Genomic DNA, 21,081 nt, shown 5'->3' with positions numbered 1-21,081 from the left:
GTAAAAGTAGGTGACAAGGAGGTAGATATAATGAAGGGATTTACCCTTTATATAACAACTAAATTGGCTAATCCTGCCTATACTCCAGAAATCAGTGCAAAAACGGCTGTGATTGATTTTACTGTTACCATGAAAGGCTTGGAAGATCAGCTCCTTGGCCATGTCATTCTGACTGAAAAACAGGTAAATGCTGATCTTTGGGTTAGCAACATTTGAACTGGTATAAAAAGAAGGCTTACTTGGTACTTGCAATTTGAGTTGACTTGTCACAATTCAACCCAGAACAGTGAGAAGTTGTGTCATCACCTGCCCTGTAACTCCGGGTGCCTTAGATGCTTTGCTGCTCTGACTCACTGCCTGGACACCAACAGCCAGCAGACAACCGCATGGTTCCCTGAGTGTCTGTGTGATGTGCAGCCCTGGTTCAGTGTTCTGATCCTAGGAGCTTGCCTACAACAAACCAGCTCCGCAGTGGTTTCCACCAACCTTGGTTACTGCTTGCAGCGTGACCCCCAACACACTCCCAGTCCCAAATTTTCCCCAAACTGTCTGACCTGAAGTGTCCAGCTCCCTCCTGGAACACTCAGAGAAACAATAAGTTTCATTGCTCCTTTAAAGGGACAAAAGTACAGGTTAACAGTCACTTCAATTCAAATACAACACGAGGTTGATTTTGAATAAAAGTAAAACAAATTTATTAACAAAAGGACATAGGTTAGGTGATACCAAGTAGAAGGGATTGTAGGTAGAATGGGTTACAAACCAACAAAAGTAAAAATACTCTTTCTAGTGCTTAAGACCTAACTTTACAAGTTACAGTCTTTGCTCAAGGTAGTTTTCTTACCAATCTTTTTCTTCCAGCCATGGCTGACTTTCTCTTAGTCAAGACCTTCCACAGACGTACACAGTGCTGGTTTCCCTTGTCTTCCTAGGTGAAAGATCTTTGCCTAAGCAGATTTTTCATTTATAGTCAGATCCCAAAGACTTCAACCCCTTGGTTGAAGGCCCCATCTTTCTCAGCTTGTAAAAGCTCTGGCCCCTGGTGTCTGTCCAGTGATGGATGCCAAGAAGCTTCTCTCCCCTTATATCTTCCCAAACTCACTGTATTGTCCCTGGGCTCTGGATGATCTCATGCTATTCTTTCCTTCCTGTAGACTTCCCATTCCCCTGCTGATTTGTATGTAAATTGGGCTTCCATTGTTTTTGATCACACCTGGCTTAATTTAATTGGAGACGGGTAGAAAGCTGCCTTCCCTCCGATCTGGGAGAAATCCTGTTTCTCCCTTCATGGTCACAGACTTTAAAGCGTAGTATCAGTGAGTATTCATAATTTCTCATATAGTGTTAATGCATACGTTTTACAATGATACTAATCACCAGTGTGTCAGTGGCTTTCCAAATGGACCTTACTTGATGCACTTGTATAAAACAGTAATAATGTATACAATCAGTTGTTTCAATTACTTATCATTTGAGGTTCAGCCCCTCGCAAGGGGCTATCTTGACTTGGTAGTTTGATGACTTTGTTTACCTTTTATGTAAATATGCCTTCATTGTGGTTGCCTCACGACCAGGCTGGTCAGATAAAGAAATACACATTCCTCTGGCAAGCAATGCATAAGCCCAGTCTGCCCTAGACAAACACATTTTAAGAACATAATACTAGCACGGGTCTATAACACTTAGTACATACCTTGTACATACATCATGTAAGAATATTAATGATCAGTAAGCTATTTTTTTCCAATGGCGTATTACATGCCAACTTTTGGTTGTATATCATGACAACAGTGTGTTAGGTGTAGTGAGCTGACAAGAGTTGCTGACAGAGTAGTGAAGAATCAATGGGTCTCTGTGTCACACTTGTTTTGCATAACTCTGAACCAACTCAAAGACTGTGAGTACAAAAAATTGAATGAAAGTGTAAGTTTTATTGGGCTTACTCTCACATAGGAGAGAATGGTGGGGGGAAGGAGCTGAGGAGAGAGAAAATGCTAATAAAAATAAAAGATGTAGAGTAACATATATTCCATACATGAAAGCATCCACTTGAACCAGCCTGGTTTTGAGGCAGTTCCTTGTTCCCTGATATGTAGCACAGGCTTCCTGTTCAATGAGAAAAAGATTTTCATAAATCAGAATGTTTAAAAATTGAGTTTATTACATGCAAAAGAGCTGCTGAACTTAAATCAATTTTGTGAACCCAGGCCTGTCTCTAGTGTTTGAGGAAATCTAACATGGGATTTTCAAAAGTGCTCAACTGTGGTCTGACTGTGCCCTTTGAAACTCCTGTTGATTTAATTGGGAACAGAGTTAGGCCAGTGCTGAGTGCTTTGAAAATCCTATCGCTAGTGTTTTGCAGAGCCTTACTCCCTCACATCAACCCTGTGAAGTTCTGCAACTTCATTTCTTTCCTTCTTAGACCTTTTCTATTCATCTCTGCCCTGCCACTTCATGGTTTAATTGATTACTTACTGGAAAGTTTAGCAGTCAATGCCTTGCTAACTAGGGCTGCAGAATATCTGTTTAGAATTAGCACTATCTACTGCTTTAGGATGCAATTGTGAAATGATAAACATTTATTAAACCTCTCCCTTTTAGCAGAGATAAAATAGTTAAGGTACCTGTCCCTCTTCTCTCAAGAAAAGATTAACGTTCTGCCACAGAAACTCAAAACCAAGGGAGCTCTCTCTGATAATGATAAATTGTAAATTGTATCAGAGAAACTGAAAAGCAGGCCTCCTGTTATAATCAGGAAGGCAAGTACACAACTACTGACCTTCAGCAACAGATTAAAAATGAAAGAAACAGCCCTGACATTCTTAAGGGCTGCTACAGGAATCAATAAAACGTATAACCAGTGGAGGGTGTGTTCTTCTCATCTTAAAAAGGTGTTGCTGAAACCACGTGGGTGATGATAATGACAGAAGAACCCTGTTGCACCATGATAGTGAAGGTGCTGTCACTACTTCTGTTCTAAACTGCTATTTTCTGATATTATAAATGCATCCATAAAAATTCTTCGCAGGCAGAAGCCTAGCATTGAGGGGCAAAGGGGGAAAAATTGTTTAACCATTTTTTGAAGATATACATTAAAGTATTAAATATGGAATGAAAACTGTATTAAATTGAATTTAAAGGTATATTTAAAGATAAATACATGCTCAAAGACTCTGCTGAAGTATGACAGAGTGCCTGTGACAGAGTGCTGAGAGATGGAGTTTGAGCCAGTACTCTGGGCACTACTGGCAGCAATTAGGTTCCCCTGGAGAAGGCCTAATTGGTCAAGGGGTGCCTGGTTACTAGGCAAGAGTGGGGTTAGGAAGTTAATGAGCTAAATCGTCCATTAACAGGCAAGTGTTTTAAAAAGAGCACAGGAAGGAAGTGATGGATGGGGAGGCCCAGTCTGGCCTGGCCCAGGTAAAGGGAGACCTCTGCAGGGGGAAATCTCTTCCCTCTCTTCTCTCTGGCAAAAGGGGATGATGATCATATACCACTATAAATAGAATTGCTGCATGGGACCGTAAGGGGGTGATGCTTGATATAACACAAATAAAATGTACAGCATTCAGAACAGAGTTCCATTGTCTCAGTAACACGACATATTGAAATGAATGAAAATAGATTGTCAGGAGTTATGGATAGAGATAAACCAATAATTTGTTTAAAAAATACCAATTTTACAATAAAAGGTTTAATCTTTAAGGCTAAATAAACTGAAAGTTTAGGAGAGGCAAAGCATCCTCCCTGCAGAGGATGGGTCAAGAGGGTCTTCCAGCAGCTGGGCCTAGAGGCCCTTCATGGCCATACCCCAACACTCCATTTATGCAAAGGGACTCCAGAGGTGGCCACTTACACCGTCTTTGGGTCTGTATTATGCCACTGAAGCAGCACAAATCAGATTGAATGGGCTGAAGATCTGCTCCGTTGTTCATCTTTCTTGTAGAAATATTATAGAAAGGTCACACTGTACAGATGTTCGCCACTAGAGCATCTCTTGCTTTATAAGCTGAGAGAAAATTCTTACTTTGCTAAACCAAAGAATAATAGAAGTTAGAAATGGAAAAGGTCATCTACCCAGTTCCCCTGCCTATGCAAGATTAGTCCCTGCATTACATTTTCCAGTCCTCTGTCCAGTCTAATTTTAACTATCCAAAACAATGTGTCTTTTACTACAGCTTCATAACATTACTGTCAGGAAGTTTTCCTGATACTCAACCTACTATTTCATTAATCCATATGCTCCATTACTCAAATTAATACAGTATGCGCATACATCCCATTTTACATACATTTTTGTGTCTTAGAGAAACAGTAGAAAAATTCCCGTTCTTTCTGCCATACATGAAATCATGCATTTTCTGCATGGGTATAAGTCGTCTCTCCTTTGAATAAACTTTAAAGATTCTAATATTTTCTTCTGTAGGAACTGGAGGCAGAAAGAGTGAAGCTGATGGAAGAAGTGACATCGAACAAGAGGAAAATGCAGGATCTTGAAGACAGTCTTCTCTTCCGTCTAACCAGCACAGAAGGGTCTCTGGTTGACGATGAATCTCTGATAGAAGTCCTAAGAATCACTAAAATAACTGCAGAAGAGGTGACTTTTGAATAAATTGGGGATATATTTTGTTATTTAAATATTGTCTGAACAGACTCGCCTCTTTGCTGTTGTTCCACAGTTTATAATACTACCTAATATCTGATTGTATAACAAATAAATAATCTAATTAGGCCTGGCAGGAATCAATTTTAATGGCTAAAGATCAGTAAACACCAGTTTCAACAAATACACTGAAATCTTGGGAAAAACATCAATTGATAAAAGTTGGCACAAGTATAGCCTCTCTCCTTCCCGCCGCAGCACCTTGTGCCTCCAGGGATCGGGTGTCACCAGCCCTGTAGCAGAGTGCAGGGAGCCCAGGACCTGCTCACTCGCTCCTATAAGAGCTGAGCTGCAGAGGACTTCCTGCACCGCCCCCAGGGTTGCTGACACACGATTTCTGGAAGCATAAGGTGTGTTGGGTGGGGGTGAGTTGGGAAGGCTGTGGTCCTGGCAGGGCAGAGCAGAGACCCCCCAGCCGGGACTGGAACGGGGAGGAAGAGAAGCAAAAGTCTATGGCAGGATCCTTCAGCAGTTGGGGTGGCCTCCCCTGTGGCTGGGGGCTCCTCCTCAGCCTCTTAGATTGCCTAGGGAGTCTCTGCTCTGCCAAGTTAGGGTCACAGCCTCCCACTCACAGCTGCAGGGATCAGGTGTCAGCAGCCTCACAGCAGCACAGGGAGCCCTCTGCAAGCCTACCTTGCGTTCTCTACAGAAAATACAACTCTGGCGGGGCACATTTTAATACAATAATGCCTAGTGGGCCCAAGCAGTATCAAAGTACACTGTGGTTGTGCAAACACATATGAAGAGACAGTGCCTGCCCAGAAGCTCTTAGAATAAAAAGTAAAATTTAAATAAAAATACTATCATCTTCTTAATCAATACCTTCCTTTCTATCTTTGCTGTATAAATCGCAAGTGACCCAACATAATCTACATGGTCTTTCAATGTATTTTAAGGTGAGTGAAAAGTTAAATGTTGCAGCAGAGACAGAGGTGAAAATCAACACCGCACGTGAAGAATATCGTCCAGTTGCTTGTCGTGGCAGCATCCTTTATTTCCTAATTGTGGAAATGAGCTTGGTAAATGTAATGTACCAAACATCCTTACGGCAATTCCTTGGCATTTTTGATCTATCGGTGGAAAAATCATTGAAATCTCAGATCACAGCCAAACGAGTAGCCAACATAATTGAGCATCTCACCTATGAAGTTTACAAGTACACTGTGCGAGGGCTGTATGAAAATCACAAGTTCCTCTTCACATTGCTCATGGCACTGAAGATTGACTTGCAGGCCAAGAAAATTTCTCACAATGAGTTTCAGACACTCATCAAAGGTAGTTTCTTGTAATATGTTCCTATTTAAATATATCCATGAGTTGTCAAACCAGCACTTTGCAATATTTATACTACCAGTATTTTGTGCCTTCCATCCAAGGATCTCAGGATCCATTAGTTAAGGATTCCATGGTGGTGGCATTAAGCTATCGACCTTGGTGGGGTGGTGGTGCAAACAGCTACTGTGCCTTCTGGCATGCAAGAAGAGCATGAGCATTGTGATGCCCTTGACAAGGATGCATCATGTGCTTCCTCATTCTAGGCCAGGTTTTCTGGCCTAGAGGAAGGAGGATGAGATTGTCCTCGGATCCTCTCTCCTTCCGCTCTGGGGGCTTTCATGCAGCACCCTATTTGGTAGGCAATTATTCCCACTTTTCAGATGAGGAAAATGAATAATGGAGAAATTAAGATAACCTCCCTGTGGTCTGCTGAGAACCTTTAACTTCTACCCCTCAGGAGGCATTGTGCACTTCAGAGTCATGCCCTAAGAGCCCAGATCTCTTGACTCCTCCTGCATGTTAATACAAGACCACCTTTTCTCCCTTCCATTTTGTGGACTTTGGGTTATAAACAATCCTTCTGAATTAACAAAGTTTTGCAATGCAGTTTTGGGAGTCCAAATTTCTGTTTGCAAATTCCATAAGATGGTTACTACTAAGAGTTAAGTACTTTGCTGACTCATAATTTTTGGCTTAAATAATGTATGCTTTCTTCACAATGCTTTTCATCTTGCAGGAGGTGCAAGTTTGGATCTGAACTCTGTACAGCCAAAACCAAAGAAGTGGATCCTTGACATGACATGGCTCAATCTTGTACAGTTATCTAATCTGTACCCTTTTAATCAGCTTCTGGGGCAAGTTACAAGGAATGAAAAGGCCTGGAAATCCTGGTTTGATAAAGAAGCACCTGAAGAGACCCCTCTTCCTGATGGGTATGACAGTTTACTGGATACATTCCGTAAACTGCTCCTTATCCGGAGCTGGTGTCCTGATCATACCATTGCTCAGGTGAGAAGGAGAGATTTAATGTACGGTATAAGCCATAAGCGAGCATTATTGATATAAGTTTCTTTGGTTTTGCAACAAAATATATGGTAGAAATCCAATTGCCTGTTCTGAAAGTTTGGAAATATTTTATGGATACTTTTTACATAGCTGGTTATAACAAATTAAAAAAATATGTAATATGTTAATTAATTTGTTAGAGCTATTATATTGCTTTATGTGCCAGGAAGGATTACACAGTGGCACAGCTATACAGTATAGTCCTGAAATTTGTACAGCTTTTGTGGTTCTTCACATAAGAAGACACAGTCTCATTTCTTCACTTAAGCAGTGGAAAGAGAACAGTTCAGTTTGAATCTCTGAAAGGCACATTGCAAATATGGAACAGGTCGACACAAAACAAGTTTCCTTTTTTTTTAATTGCCAGCAAACTCATAAATCTGTTATTTGTACAGCTCTAATCACGTCCCTTCCACTCTCACTCCAAATTCTATGCCTGTAGCCAGACTAAAGAGGAGCATCTCACTTCTCCTATCTCATCTATCATTATTCCAACTCTTACAGGTAAATTGTGGAGTAGCGCCCCTTCTCCATCTAGAGGACACCCAGCACTCCACGTTTTCCTGCAAGGCCCCACACCCACTCCACCCCCCACAAGGCTCCTCCGTGCCCCTTCCCCACTCCTCCCCATACACCCAGCAGCCGCTGAACAGCTAATTGGCAGTGGGCGGGAGGCGCCGGGGCAGGATGGGGTGGAGCTGATCGGCGGAGCCCACCGAACAGTTGGTCGGTGGGTGACTGATGGATGTGAGCACAAAGGAGCATGCACAGAATCGGTGCTTATGATCTAGTGATTGCTCCACCATAATATCTGTATACCCCAGGCCTAGATGCACAAAAGGAGTTAGACATTTTGGCACTCAGCATTGCAATGCTAAACTTTTAGGCACCTAGAAAATCACAGGAACAACATTGTGATCCACAAAGCCTGAGTTAGGAGCCTAGGTTCCCCGTACAAGGAATGGGGAGAGATAAGTGCCCAATAATGCAATCCACAAAAGCCAGCATACTAGATGGGGAGCAATCTAAGCTATCCATTGGGAGATGCCAACAAGCGAAGTGTCTGTCCCTCTGTCCCTCTTTTAGAGATAGGCATCTAAGTCCAGGCTGCAGGGAGACACCTATCTCTGCCACTGATCTACAACCTGGAACCCTTCTTATGGAATTAGGCAGCTTAGGTGTAGGAGGAGCCTGAGAAGGGACTCTCTATATACCACAATTACTCCCAACCCATGGACCCTCATTCTGCCAGGAGAAGAAACTCTGAGTCTGGATGGTGTATCCATCCTCTTTAGCATTTGAAACCTAGCAGGTGGTTCTGTCCTCACTGATCAGGGATTCTTTGTGGGGTAAATCCCCTGGCCCAGTCCACCAGAAAAAAAGGTCCACAGTTCCCTCTTGCATTCTCAAGTGTGCAACTGAACCACTTGGCAAGGAGTCTTTCATTCTTTCCAAATCTCCTTCCTTCCATGAGGAGGATATGGGAACCCTCAGGAGTGTTTCTCTCCATTTCCTGGCCAATGGCAGAGTAGAGATGAGGGGTCCAGGCAGTAATCAAGTCAGCAAGAAGAAGTTATAGAATTTCCACCCTTAGAAGGGATGACCATCATTGCCTCTTCCATGAAGACAAGGCCCTTTTGCATACTGCAGAAACATTCATTACAAAGACAAACTCTTTATTCCAGGTATCATAGAAGAGCATTCTTCCTTTGAAAGGAAGAGCACGGCACATGCTAGATGTGAAACGAACAGTTAAAATATACCTTAGTGGAACCAAACAGTTAAGAAAAAATACCTCTATTCACTTCCTTTCTCCCTATATTCTGGGGTCTGAAAGTTTCTAAATCTCCCATTGCCAGCTGGATAAGCTGCATCACCAAAGTCTATACAGTGTGACAGACCCAGACCAGTGGGGTACAGGAGTTTGGTAGAAGGCAAATATACTGGCCACTGGATAAACAGTTTTCTGTTTCCTGAGTGACCAGAGCAGGGGATGCCCTAGAGCAATCAGGAACCTGCTAGAACCAATTAAGACAGGCATGCTAATCAAGACACCTACAGCCAATTAAGAACTTTCTAGAATCAATTATGGCAGGCAGGCTAATCTAGACACCTGGTTTAAAAAGGACCTCCCATCAGTTAGTAGGGGAGTGCGCAAGGAGCAGAGAGTGAGAAGGTGTGCTGCTGGAGGACTGAAGAGGTCAAGCTTGATCAGGCTTCGGGAGGAAGATCCTGCAGTGAGGATAAAGAAGGTGCTGGGAGAAGGCCATGGGGAAGTAGCCCAGGGAGTTGTAGCTGTCACACAGCTGATACAGGGAATATTGTAGACAGCTGCTATCCACAGGGCCCTGGTCTGGAACCCGGTGTAGATGGTGGGCCCGGGTTCCCCCCCATCCTCCCAACTCCTGTTCGGACACAGGAGGAGTTCACCTGGTCTGTGAGAAACACCAGAAGGGAAGGTCTAAATTGGAAAGGGATCTGGTCTGTCCCTGACCCACTAGGTGGGACACAGAGACTGCGGGGGTTGTTCTAGTTTCCCCTATGCTGGCCAGTGATGAGATTAGCTGAGTGGACGGCAGGTTTGAGCCACTAGCAAAAGTGGCCAAACTGAGGGCTGCCGTGAATCTCTGAGGCAAGCAAATCCACCAATAAGCGCAGGACCCACCAAGGCAGAGGAGGAACTTTGTCACAACAGCTGTGGATAAACCAGTTCTAGAACGGTTCAGAGTCTGCCTAATCTGCTCACTAAGTCACATATCTTGGACTGGGGGAGAGGTCATGATCTGTAATGAAAAATTTAGTTCCCTGTCAGCCCACTCACGCCCAAGATAAGTCCTCCCGGGTGCTTCTTTAATGGGACTCTTCAAGATTCATATATATAGTTAGTACACTTGAAGAGGCATTATTGTCCAAAAGGTTATGTTTTATATCCCAGTCAAAATTTACTCTTTCAAGTTAGCTTTGGAAGTACTCATGTGAAATGAGGGCAGAAAGGGTATGGGTAAGGCCCAGAGCCTTATGGATAAAATCTGAGCTGCTTCCAGTATTTACAGGAGAGGTGCTGCCCACATGTCTTGGACTGGGAATAGGTCAGTCCCAGAAAGGACAGCATCAGGTAAGAAATTTTCTATTTAAAGCTATAATATTTGTAACTTGGGTTTAAGTTAAACTGAAAATTAAACTTAGATCTAGCTCCTCCATCTGGTCCACCAGGGCTATCTGTGAATGGTTCCTCAGTTTCCATGGTAGTAGACATTGGGTTTGTGTGACACACATTGATGTGGGTAAGGGTATACAAGTAAGATTATTTAATATGTATTTGGAAATGTTTGTTGCAGGCTCGGCACTACATTGCAGAATCTCTCGGTGTGAAATATGCAGAAGGATTTATTCTTGATATGGAAGCAATGTGGACTGAAAGTGACTGTCGAACGCCCTTGACTTGCTTTTTATCTATGGGATCTGATCCCACTGAAAATATAGAGCGTCTTGCAAAATCAAAGGTATCTTAAATCTTATTTAGTAGAGCTGCATGAACAGTGGTAAAAATTATCGATGAATATTTTGTTGAATTAGAAATTGAATTTTGATTTGCAGTGAGCTCACCCCTTTTTGTCACTTTTCACATGCATTCATATGAGCACACTTTGGTTCATGCCTGTGTTCTTAGGAAATGGATTTTGGGTCTGTTCTACTTTTCCCAGTCAGTTTGTACAAAGAGACAGCTGTTTCTGTGCCAGAGATCACCAGGAGGTATCTAGTTGTAACAAAAAAGCAGTGCTGGTCGTGTATATTGTTATCTTTTGTTTGTTCTGTGAACTGATGGCAGTTACAGTTGGAAATAGAACAATGTTTAATTAATCCAGCAGGTGAACAGATTTGTGAAAATGTTCCTCGGAAGCCTGGCTGATGCCCTGATGTGGAGGGTGTTTTGGGGTACCAGACCCACCTTTCTTAACTAGAACCGTACATACACACGCCATAGTTCCCAATTCATTTGTGTCAGTGACTGCAGTGAATGATGAAAGACAAAAGGAAACTGGAGACCATAACATTCAATACATTTGCGTGGTAGATACATGAAAAATTGCTTACCAACAGCACAGCATCATTGGAAAGGGTTGTGGTCCCTTGTATTTATGGTTCAAAATGTAGATATAAACATGAATTTACCGAGAAGAAATTTTCACCTGAATAATGGATCCCCATTATGCTGCCTGCCTATGAGGATGTATACGAGACTCTGACCAAAATTTTCAAATAAAGATGCATAATGTTATAAAAATTGGGTAAGAGTGGCCTGATATTCAAAGTGCTGAGCACCCATAGATCCCATTAGCTTCATTCGAACCTCTGGATGCTTAGCACCTTTGAAATTCAGGCCAATGTTATTTAGGTGCTTAAATAAGATACAGATTTAAGGGTCTAACTTTAGGAACACAAGTTGGATTACCCTGGGCATGATCCCCATCCCAGAGAATTTACGGTCTAGGAAGCTAACACACAATCACTGGGTGGGGAAGGGAGGCAGTTGGAGTGAGCTGGGGAATATGGCATCCTTCTTCTTAGCTCCAATTTTTTATTTTTAAATAGAGGTTGTGAAGACACCCCTGAGACAGGGACTAGGATCTGTATCTTTGTTGGAAGCAGTGCATTTGAAGGGGTAACTTGAAAGAGACAATCTCAAAATTAAAAGCAAAATAAAACCCAAACCTTTCAGTGTGGATCTTCAAGCTACCCTTCTTGTCCCCAGGGATCAGAAGACGCTCTTCCTTGGAGTATAAAAGATCCTTACTGTGATCTGATGCGGTGTGACATTTTGGGAATCACCCAGACCAGAAAGGGGTTCTGCCACCTCCTGCTTAGTTTCTTTATCCTGTGCAGCTTTGGTCCAGACCCCTGACACCAGTATCGTGCCCCCAAGCACAAGGTTTCACCCTGGCTTCCACCAGCCTAGTTACTCCCTGCAGGATGACACCAGCAGGCCGTCCAGTCCTGAGTCTCTCCAAATCCGTCCTCCCCATGCTATTAACTACAAGATACTCGGACTTTTCCCCTCTGGTTCACAGGCCCTGGAGGTGTGAAACCAGCCTCCCAGACACAAGCTCCACTCAGTTTCCACACCAGAGACCTGCTTGGGGTAGAAATAAACAAAAGGTTTATGTAATAGAAAAGCCACAGATTCAAAGATGAAATAGTAAGGGAGAGGAAACTTATACAAGTTACACAGAAAATAAACATAAATGTGCATTCTCAGGTGTTTCACTTCCATATTAGATAAAATCCCTTTTCTAATACATTCCCTCTTCTACCTATTGCTTTTGAACCGTTTCCTAGCATACCCCTTAGGCAGAGGGAGGATCCAGTGTTTCATGGACAGCAACCACCAAGTCACTGTCCTTCAGTTTCTGGATGCCTTTTGTTTCAAACCCCTTCCATTTTAAAAGGGTTCACAATTTTTTTTCCTTCAGACATGGTGACTCTTAGTTGGGGAAATTCTAGCTGGGATGTCTCAGTATCTTTCCAGTAACTCGAATGGCCCATCATTTGTCTTTTCGTGGGTGGTATAGTGCTAGGTGCATGGAGCTAGTCTCAACTGGTTGTGGAGGCAGCCCCTCCCTGCCTGTCTGTCCTCCACCCTGAGGGGTGAGGTGGAACTGCACCACAGATTATGAGCACAGTTGTCCATATACACAAATACATAAATTCATAACCATAGCCTGTCTACGTATCTCATAATGACCACTAAGTTTAGAACATTACAAACATTACAAACTCATTAAAGACCTTGCTCAGCATGTTTTTATAGCACACATGGTATACAATCAGTTGATTCAACTGCTTATTCTTTGGGGTTCAAGCCCCCTGTTCTCCCCTGTCTGGACCCTGATTGTCACAAGGGGGGTCTTGCAGGTGTTGTCCAGAAATTGATTTTTTCAGTACTCTCGGCTGCCTTCGTGATACTTGTGATTCCATGGCCTACTGTTTTGCCAATAATAGCCTCATTCCATCCTCCCTTGCTGCCAGTAATGGCAGGTCTACACTTAAAATGGTGCATCGGAGCAGCTCTCCTGTTGACATAGCGCTGTCTACACAGGGGGTTAAGATTGGTATACCAATGTCGCTCAGGGGTGTGGATTTTTCACATGTAGTTATACCGACATAGGTCTGTAGTGCCGACCTAGCCTCAGTCTCTGCTGTAGCCTCCTCTTAGAGGAAGACGAGAGATTAATCAGTCTAACCCTCCTGGCTACATGAAGGTGAGAGATCATCCTGCAGCCTCCCTATGCCAGGGATACGCACTCAACCCTGACACAACACAAGGCCTGGGCCTGCCTCTCTGTGCCAGGTGCACCAGGTGTGGGGCAGGCAGGCTCAACCTGGCAGGATATAAGTGTGGATGGGCTCGGTGGGGTGGGATCCAGGTGTGGGGTGAGAGGATTCTGTGTGGGACAATCTGGGTGCAGGCAGCTCAGTGGGGGGTCTAGGTGTGGGGGGGATCTGGGTGCAGGCAGAGGCTCATTGGGGCCGTTCCAGGTGCAGGGGCAATGGGACTCTGCCGGGGCTTCCAGGTGAACGTGGTTGGGGCTCAGCGAGGGGTCTGGTGTGGGAGTCTCTGCAGGGGGGTCTGGGTGCTGGGGGAATGGGGCTTGGTGGGGTGGGGGTCTGGGTGCAGCTAATTGGGGGTCAGTAGGATGGGGTTCAGGGGGATGCAGGGAGGTGGGGCTCAGGGTGTGTGTTTGAGTGCAGGGAGCTAAGTGGGGGGTGGTCTGGGTGTAGGAGTGAGTGTCTGGAGGCAGGAGGTCTGGGGGCAGGGGTATCCAGATGCAGGGGTTGAGGTTCAAAGAGGTGGGGTTTGGGTATGGAGGGCTAGGGGGGTTCTGGGTGTATGGGGTGAGGCTTGGTGGGGTGCCTGGGTATGGGAGGTCCAGATGCATGGGGGTTGGGCAGATGGGGGAGCAGTTCCCCGTACAGTGAGCCCTCCCCTGCAGCTGAGGAGCGATGGGTGCAGGAAGCATGGGAGGATGCTGAGCTTCCTGCAGCTGGGGGAGGTTTCTGGGGGTGGGTCTGATCCAGCCCCAGCCACTCCTTTCAGGGGTAGAGGAAGTCCCGTCTTCTGCCTCCAGCCCAGCTGGGACTAGCAACTGAGCCCATCTCAGGTTGGGAGCCACTGGCTGGGGTGTCTCCAGCCTTACGGTGATTTACCTCTCCACTGGCTGCTCCGGGTTGTACCCGTGCAGCTAGGGAGTGGTGCGTGACTGCTCTTGCAGCTTCCCTTTGTTTCCCTGTCAGAAGTCATTTTTCTGCAGGGAAGCAGAGAAATCTGTGGGGGTCATGAATTCTGCACACACTCAGTGGTGCAGAATTCCCCCAGGAGTAAAACTCCACAAGATTGCACTTGCAGAGGTTCTTTCTGATTGCCTCAGGGCAGCAGGGTTGCTCCCACATTAGCGGGAGAGGGTTTGGCCCCCATAAATCCTGGGGCTCTGCTGGAGGCAAGGACATCCATGCACAGAGCTTCACTTCTTATCTTGAGCCACACTTTCCTTTCCTACATTTTTTCCCCAGATAGTTCCTGATTAAACTAAATCCATACTGTCATACAGTAAACATCCCAATAACCAGATCAACATACAGTATTCATAAATCACTACAGAACTGCTCCAAATCCATCACACCTCCTGAAGATTTTCCACAGCATAAGGGGGTGTGATATACCCTTAGGGTACAACCTAGTCTGCAAGACCAATGAGTCCCTTTAAACTCTGCAGCCTGGGCTGTCTCTCACAGTGCTTTGCTAGTGACAAACAGCAAATACCTCCAGGTGCTGTGATCAAGCAGCCATCAACATGTAGAGGCACATGTCCAGCTGAATTGCATGAATGCTCTCTAAGCCACTCATGAATTGTATGCAGGGAGACCCCAGCCTCCAAGTCTTGCACCCCAGTGATGTCCTGTCTTACACTGCTCAAGACCTTCTCTTGAACAGTGCAAGCTCATTAATTAGTTCACCACTTCGTGACAGGAAATTGGACATGCACCAGCCTTTGTAATCTGAGCAGATTCCCCAACCGCTTTAGACAAACTCACTGGTTAGGACAAAACATTAAAATAAGTTTATTAACTACATAAAGATAGATTTTAAGTGATTATAAGTGTTAGGTACAGAGGTCAAAGTTGGTTACATAAGAAAAAAAAATAGAATCACAGTATAACTTTAACAGACTAAGCAAGATTTGAATCAAACAGCTTTTCTTAGCTCACTGGATGTTCCAGGCACTTTACAGTTCTTAATGCACAGGCTGAATTCCCTTCTCAGCCTGGGACCAATCTCCCCAGTTCAAAGTCTTTGTCTTCCAAACAATCTTCTAGGTATTGAGATGGGGGAGGAGAGAGGCTAAGAGGTGATGTCCTTGACCCTCATTTATACTTTCTCTCCAGGTGCTAGAAAGATCTTTGCTGTGACATGGGGGGGAGGTAGCCTCCATTGTGTACATACCCTCTCTGAGAGAGTGGGATTCTTTTTGATGAGCCATCAACACGTCTGGCAGGTCCTGATGTAAATCTGTCTCGTCAGTATTAGTTGCTCCTTTGTTGCCACTGAAAGGCTAGCTGTGGGCATTTCCCACCTAGCACATATTTCAGTAACAAACATATAGCAATACTTCCTAAGTTATCATACAATGATAGAACCTACAATTCAACAAGATATTAATGTTCAACACATCAAGACTTTTTAAATGATCGCTCACAAGGCATATTTTGTACAAAACATATAATTATATCACAGTGGTGAATATGGGGGTTCCAGGATGCTGTTTTGAAGTACAGAGTGTCAGAAGGGGAGAACAGTAAGCTACTACACACCCTGCTCACAGTAATGTGTGGTACTTTAACTGGAGGGATGGGGGAGCTGTTACCAGATTTGCCCATTACTTTGTGGTACGCTCATTTATTAGGGTTATTCTTCTGAGGGGAGGGGGTTCTGTAATTCTGTTAATGTACTGCTCGTGTCCCTTGTGTTTTTATATGGAGCTCTACTTCTCCCTTCTGCGAGTCCCCTCCCAATGGAGCTGTCCTGCAGGACCTAGGTTCCCCAGGGCTGAGTTCCTCCAGCCCCAGAATCAGATGAACACACACACAGACACACTAACACAGCAAGTCTGAGTGGACTGGGTCAATCAGCACTCTCAAGCTGACCCCTTATATGTCCCTGGACTCAATAAGCTGGGCCAAGCAGCACTTCCAAGCTGCCACCCTCATATGTCCCAGGTTCAGCACTATCCCCACTTTCACATTACAATTGTTCTGGAAATAACCCACTTGATGAGCAAACCCCACCGTAGTTTTGGACACTACAGGGATCTTTAGCTTAGGTAAGAGGAGCATTGCTGCGGAGTAAATAGGGAAGCCAGAAACACTAAAGAGAAGTTCAGAGAGAGAGAGGGAGGGAAGCAATCAGCTTAACCATAAAAGTTATTTCTTGAATAACCACACAAGGAGAGCCGAAACAGACATAACAGTTACATTATTAAAGATTACAAAAACTGATCAAACAAGTCAGGGTTAAAAAGTTATACCTGAGGTAGAAAAGAAAACAGAGAGAGAGAGAGCTGGGGTCTCACCACTCCATGAAGCGTGAACTGGTCGGGGTTCCCAGGTGATGGTCAGGTTCCATAGCTCAGGGTCCTGAGTGCTGGTTACAGGCAGAGCCCACAGCGCGATCAGTCCGGAGAAGATGAAGTGCCAGTGGAACTGATGCAGAGTTTGAATTCAGGCATCAGAACACTTACTTGGGCGTGCGTAGGAGTTTTTTGTAGGGAAACAACAATGGTTCAAGGGAGAACACTAGATTTGTTTATGGGTAAACTGTTTTCTTTAGGCTAGACAATAGGAACTGATCATTCAGGGGTGGTGTTCCTTCAAGGGAGTTCACAATGCAATTAGGCAGCTTCAGTATTTTGGATATCAATCAAGGGTTCATTACTAGAATTAGTCTGATGACTGCTGAGCTGGGTGTGTGTAGGCGTGGGTTCATTAACATCTGGAGCAGAGATCCCCCATGATGCAGTGCATCCCTGCTTTTCTGGTCCCAGAGTTCAGTGTGGTTCTTGCCTTGGAATCTCTGTTCTCCATGCTGTATGCTAATGGAGATGCCTCCCTGTCCCATCTTTGATGCAAATGAGGCTAGGGGAGTTGCCTTAATCTTGTCACCCTTGTCAGGAGGGGTTTAGGTGTGTCTCCCACCGCCTTTTCATTGCTTTCTGTAAGTCTTTCTTCTGTTGGCTTTGGTTCAAGCAGAAGACTGGGGTGGGGGTGCCCTTCATGAATCAGACAGGCTGGATACTGCACCCTGGTTCCCCAAGAACACAGAGCTGACTGGTGTCAGGGCATCCAGCAGAAAACTGCTGGTTATATCCAATCCACCCTTCCCTATCCATGTTGCACCACAGAAAGGTTTCCACAGAGTTATGGGGAAGGGAAGTGCAGCAAAGGTGGGTGTTTCATGGATCCTGCTGCAACCATGTTCATAGAAGTAGTTTCCTCTGAGCTTGTGCGGAAGGAGCAGAGGATAGGGGCCTGTTCAGAACCCAGATCTTCAGAGGTGTCAGCTTTAGTGCAGCCCCCTTACATTTCATTTCTTTGTCTGTTAAGTTCCATAAGCCCCTGTGGTGCTGTAAAAATAATAAGCAACACTAATAATCATTCCTAAGAGATTACAAGATACTTTTTTCTTACAGAATACTCCTTGTCGTGCCATTTCAATGGGCCAGGGCCAGGAGATCCATGCAAGGCGCTTATTAAATCAGTGTATACAAGATGGAGGATGGCTCCTTCTGCAGAACTGCCACCTGGGCTTGGATTTCCTTGATGAATTATTGGACACCATCATAACAACAGAATCTATGAACCCTCGTTTCAGGACGTGGATTACTACAGAAGTCCATTCAAAATTTCCTATTAATCTTTTGCAGTCATCTATCAAATTTACTAATGAACCACCTCAAGGTAAAAAAAATCATCCTGACAGTTGCTGCTTTTACTGATTACTCTGTGCTGCTCTATGTTCTCCCTGTTCTTCAGTTAACTAAATGCAACCCTGTGTGAATCAATTTCATTATGCATGAAGCTTTAAACTGTTTTTGTGAACATTTTCATTGTTCATTTTCTAACACAGACTATTGGCAATCTTGTTGTTTCAGTATATAATAAATTGTGAAGAATATTAGGCCAAAATCTGCAATTAGTGCTAAAAATTGATGCCTAAGTTTAGATTTTGGAGCCTAAATAAGTGGCTTGAATATCAACAGGAGCTGTGGTGCTCAGCACTTTTGCAATCAGGCTATGTACATAGATGCTTAAAAATATATTTAGGTGCCTAACTTTTGGCATCCAAGACTGCCAGAATTTTCAGTAATATACAGATGCTGTTTCTCATAATGAAATATTTTCCAACGAATGGATGGCTGTGGAACTTGAGGCTTGTAACAAGTTTAGTATCTTGCTGGAAACACAGATCATAAGTATTTACCACCATTTAGTCCTGGGATATTTAAGTTTCCAGGGTATTTACGTTTATTATAATATACCCTCCTGATTTAGAATGGTGTTTTCATTAGAGAACAAAATTATGTTCCTGTTTACAGAAATCTTTATGGTAAGGTAGAACCCCTTCCTGCTCTGAACTGAAACTACACGTATTGGGCCGGAGTGTTTTCACATAGACATGTGCAAGGAGGTTTCCTGCATCCATGGATCTTCCCTCTCTGCCTGGAAGGGGGGCTTCAAACCATCCACAACACTGTTCCCCTCCTTACACCCTGTAGAGGCTCTGTGTGGTTCAGGGTCTTCTGTGAGAAGAGGTTGTATTCAGGCAGGCAGGAGGAAGGGTTAACAGGAAAGGGCTAGCAGGACAGACATCATCCCGCACTCTAGCTCCACAGAAATTATACTGACAAGTTAACATAGCCCCAGGCCTCATTCACTTTTCTGCAGATCCTACCCAGGGTCTGTGGCAGCTGATGTGGCTGGGGTTAGTCCTTGGAAGCACGGCTCCAAAGCCACTGCGCTGACTGGAATCTGGGTGTCACAGGAGGACCAGTGGCCAGAGCTGCTGCAGGGGCACATGTTGACCCCAGTGGCTTTTACCTTTTGGGGGGACAGACAATTTGGGGTGATCATCACCAGAGAGATAATCTGAGAGGGGGCAATCTGGCTCACAGCATCTCATCCAAATTTTTCTGTTCCTGGGGTTTGGATGTATTGGTACTTCAGATAATAACAAGAATAAAATCATAAACCTCAGGGTGAACTTTCTTCCTAAGCTTGGCTGTCACCAGAGGTTTCCTGCCATAGATCCAAGTTTCATCTACCCAAAGAGTCACTTGCCCCTTCCTTATGTGGAAGTAGGCGTTAATAAGCCACACCTGCCAGACTGAGTCACCTCAGCAGGAATCAGCCAGGATCCCCCTTCTGGGTCCCAACCCTGACTGACAGGAAGCACTCTATGTTTGGTGTAGGAGATGATATTATTCCTAAATATGCATTTTTCTGTGTGTCTTTCTCTGCTAAGAATGAGGGGCTGATCTATGCTGAAAGATGGAAAGAGATTTTTATATACAAATGTTCATGTCGAAACAGGAATTTTCACAAGAATTTGCAAATTTGAAGGGCTAATGTTTGTCACTGAATCTGAGTTTTCTTGCCATAACTGGTGACATTGCACTCTGTAACAAATCTCAGATTTCTTTATATTTGTCTCAAGGCAACAGTTACCGTTTTCACACACCTTTTTTTGCCCTCAAAAATATCACCTTTTGTTTCTTCAGAAAACACAAAGTAATAAATAAATTGAAGGCTAACTCTCTTGCGTCTCATAAATTTGGCAACTTTTAATATGATTTTACTTTGGTGCATAGGTGCTGGAACAATTTGTATAGTGTGGGTGCTGAAAGCCATTGAACAAAACTGTAACCCCTAAATATAATGGAAACCACTTCAAGCCAGGGAGTGCTGCCACACCTCTAGCACCCCTACTTCCAGAACCTGTGCTTTAGTGTCGATTTTTTCATACTGCTGTACTTGGCAATTCCATTATCTCTGACCTCTTTTGTGCTGAAAAAGACACTGGCACAAAGTAACCAAGCAAAGGGAAAGAGCAGAGAGGAACAGCTGGACTAGTGCAGCTGCTGGGGGAGGTGAATGTCTCCTGAACGTGTGTATAGAGAATCAGACTGCAATTGTGTATAGAGAATCAGTCGGAAAGTGTTTATAGAGAATCAGACTGAGAACGAGGATTCTTTTGGCATCATCACATCATATGTCACATGGATGTTTTCCTCCCCAGCGGACATACAATGATTAATGTTAGTTTCGTTTTGCAGATCAGTTTGTTTCCATGGTTCATTTGCATGTGGCTAAGAGAATATGAAGTGCAGAGGTGTGCATGTAGTATATGAAACCCTATAGACTTTTCCTTACACTGTTGCTACTGAGTTCCTGCTTTTCACTAGATTGCTTTATTAAAAAAACAGAAAACACGTCATTAAGCTATAGTGAAGATCTCGAGAGAGCTGCCTGTTGCAGCCTATTTGCTAAGGTGAATTTCTTCACCATTGCATCCCTTTTCAAACCTCAGCTTCTCACTCAGGACCAGACTCTGCCTTTCAGACCAAGGTATGTGTGGAGGCGGTGCAGAGGCTTATCCCTCAAATGAGCCTCTCTTAAGCCATGGTCATGCTTTGTCTCTGAGAGGATTGCATCACAGGGGCACTAACAAGAGGCAGTCCCTATGCTCAGGAGAGTGCATGAATGGCAACCGTGGCTGATCTCTGCGCTGGAGACAGGGAGGCAAGGTTGAGGAAAGACTATTTATGCTTTCTCCACTTTGCACACCTGTGCAACAGCCAACTACAGTCTGGCTCTTGGTGTTTTAGGGACGAAGTCAGTCCTCTATTGAGAGACATGCAGGAAGCAGAGTAGAGTTTTGTCAACCATGTGTGGGTACCCAACGGCATTTTGCTAGCACAGGGAAGGATCTTTCAGGGCAGTGCACAAGAGGCTTACCCCTTAGTTTT

General features: G+C 44.2%; 1 protein-coding gene across 1 annotated transcript in view; it reads left to right on the top strand.

Moving 5' to 3' along the window:
- LOC140907170 (dynein axonemal heavy chain 5) overlaps nucleotides 1-21,081 on the top strand; it is a 268,060-nt gene that overhangs the window by 197,422 nt on the left and 49,557 nt on the right. Inside the window, exons 65-70 of the mRNA XM_078851322.1 lie at nucleotides 1-183; nucleotides 4,427-4,597; nucleotides 5,560-5,938; nucleotides 6,675-6,946; nucleotides 10,342-10,506; nucleotides 17,746-18,013. Of these exons, the coding sequence (XP_078707448.1) occupies nucleotides 1-183; nucleotides 4,427-4,597; nucleotides 5,560-5,938; nucleotides 6,675-6,946; nucleotides 10,342-10,506; nucleotides 17,746-18,013 (1,438 nt within the window). The remainder of the gene's footprint in view (nucleotides 184-4,426; nucleotides 4,598-5,559; nucleotides 5,939-6,674; nucleotides 6,947-10,341; nucleotides 10,507-17,745; nucleotides 18,014-21,081) is intronic.

This window comes from Lepidochelys kempii, chromosome 2 (genome assembly GCF_965140285.1).
Source record: "Lepidochelys kempii isolate rLepKem1 chromosome 2, rLepKem1.hap1, whole genome shotgun sequence".
NCBI classification, from domain to species: domain Eukaryota; kingdom Metazoa; phylum Chordata; order Testudines; family Cheloniidae; genus Lepidochelys; species Lepidochelys kempii.
This window is presented reverse-complemented; position numbering and strand designations above follow the sequence as displayed.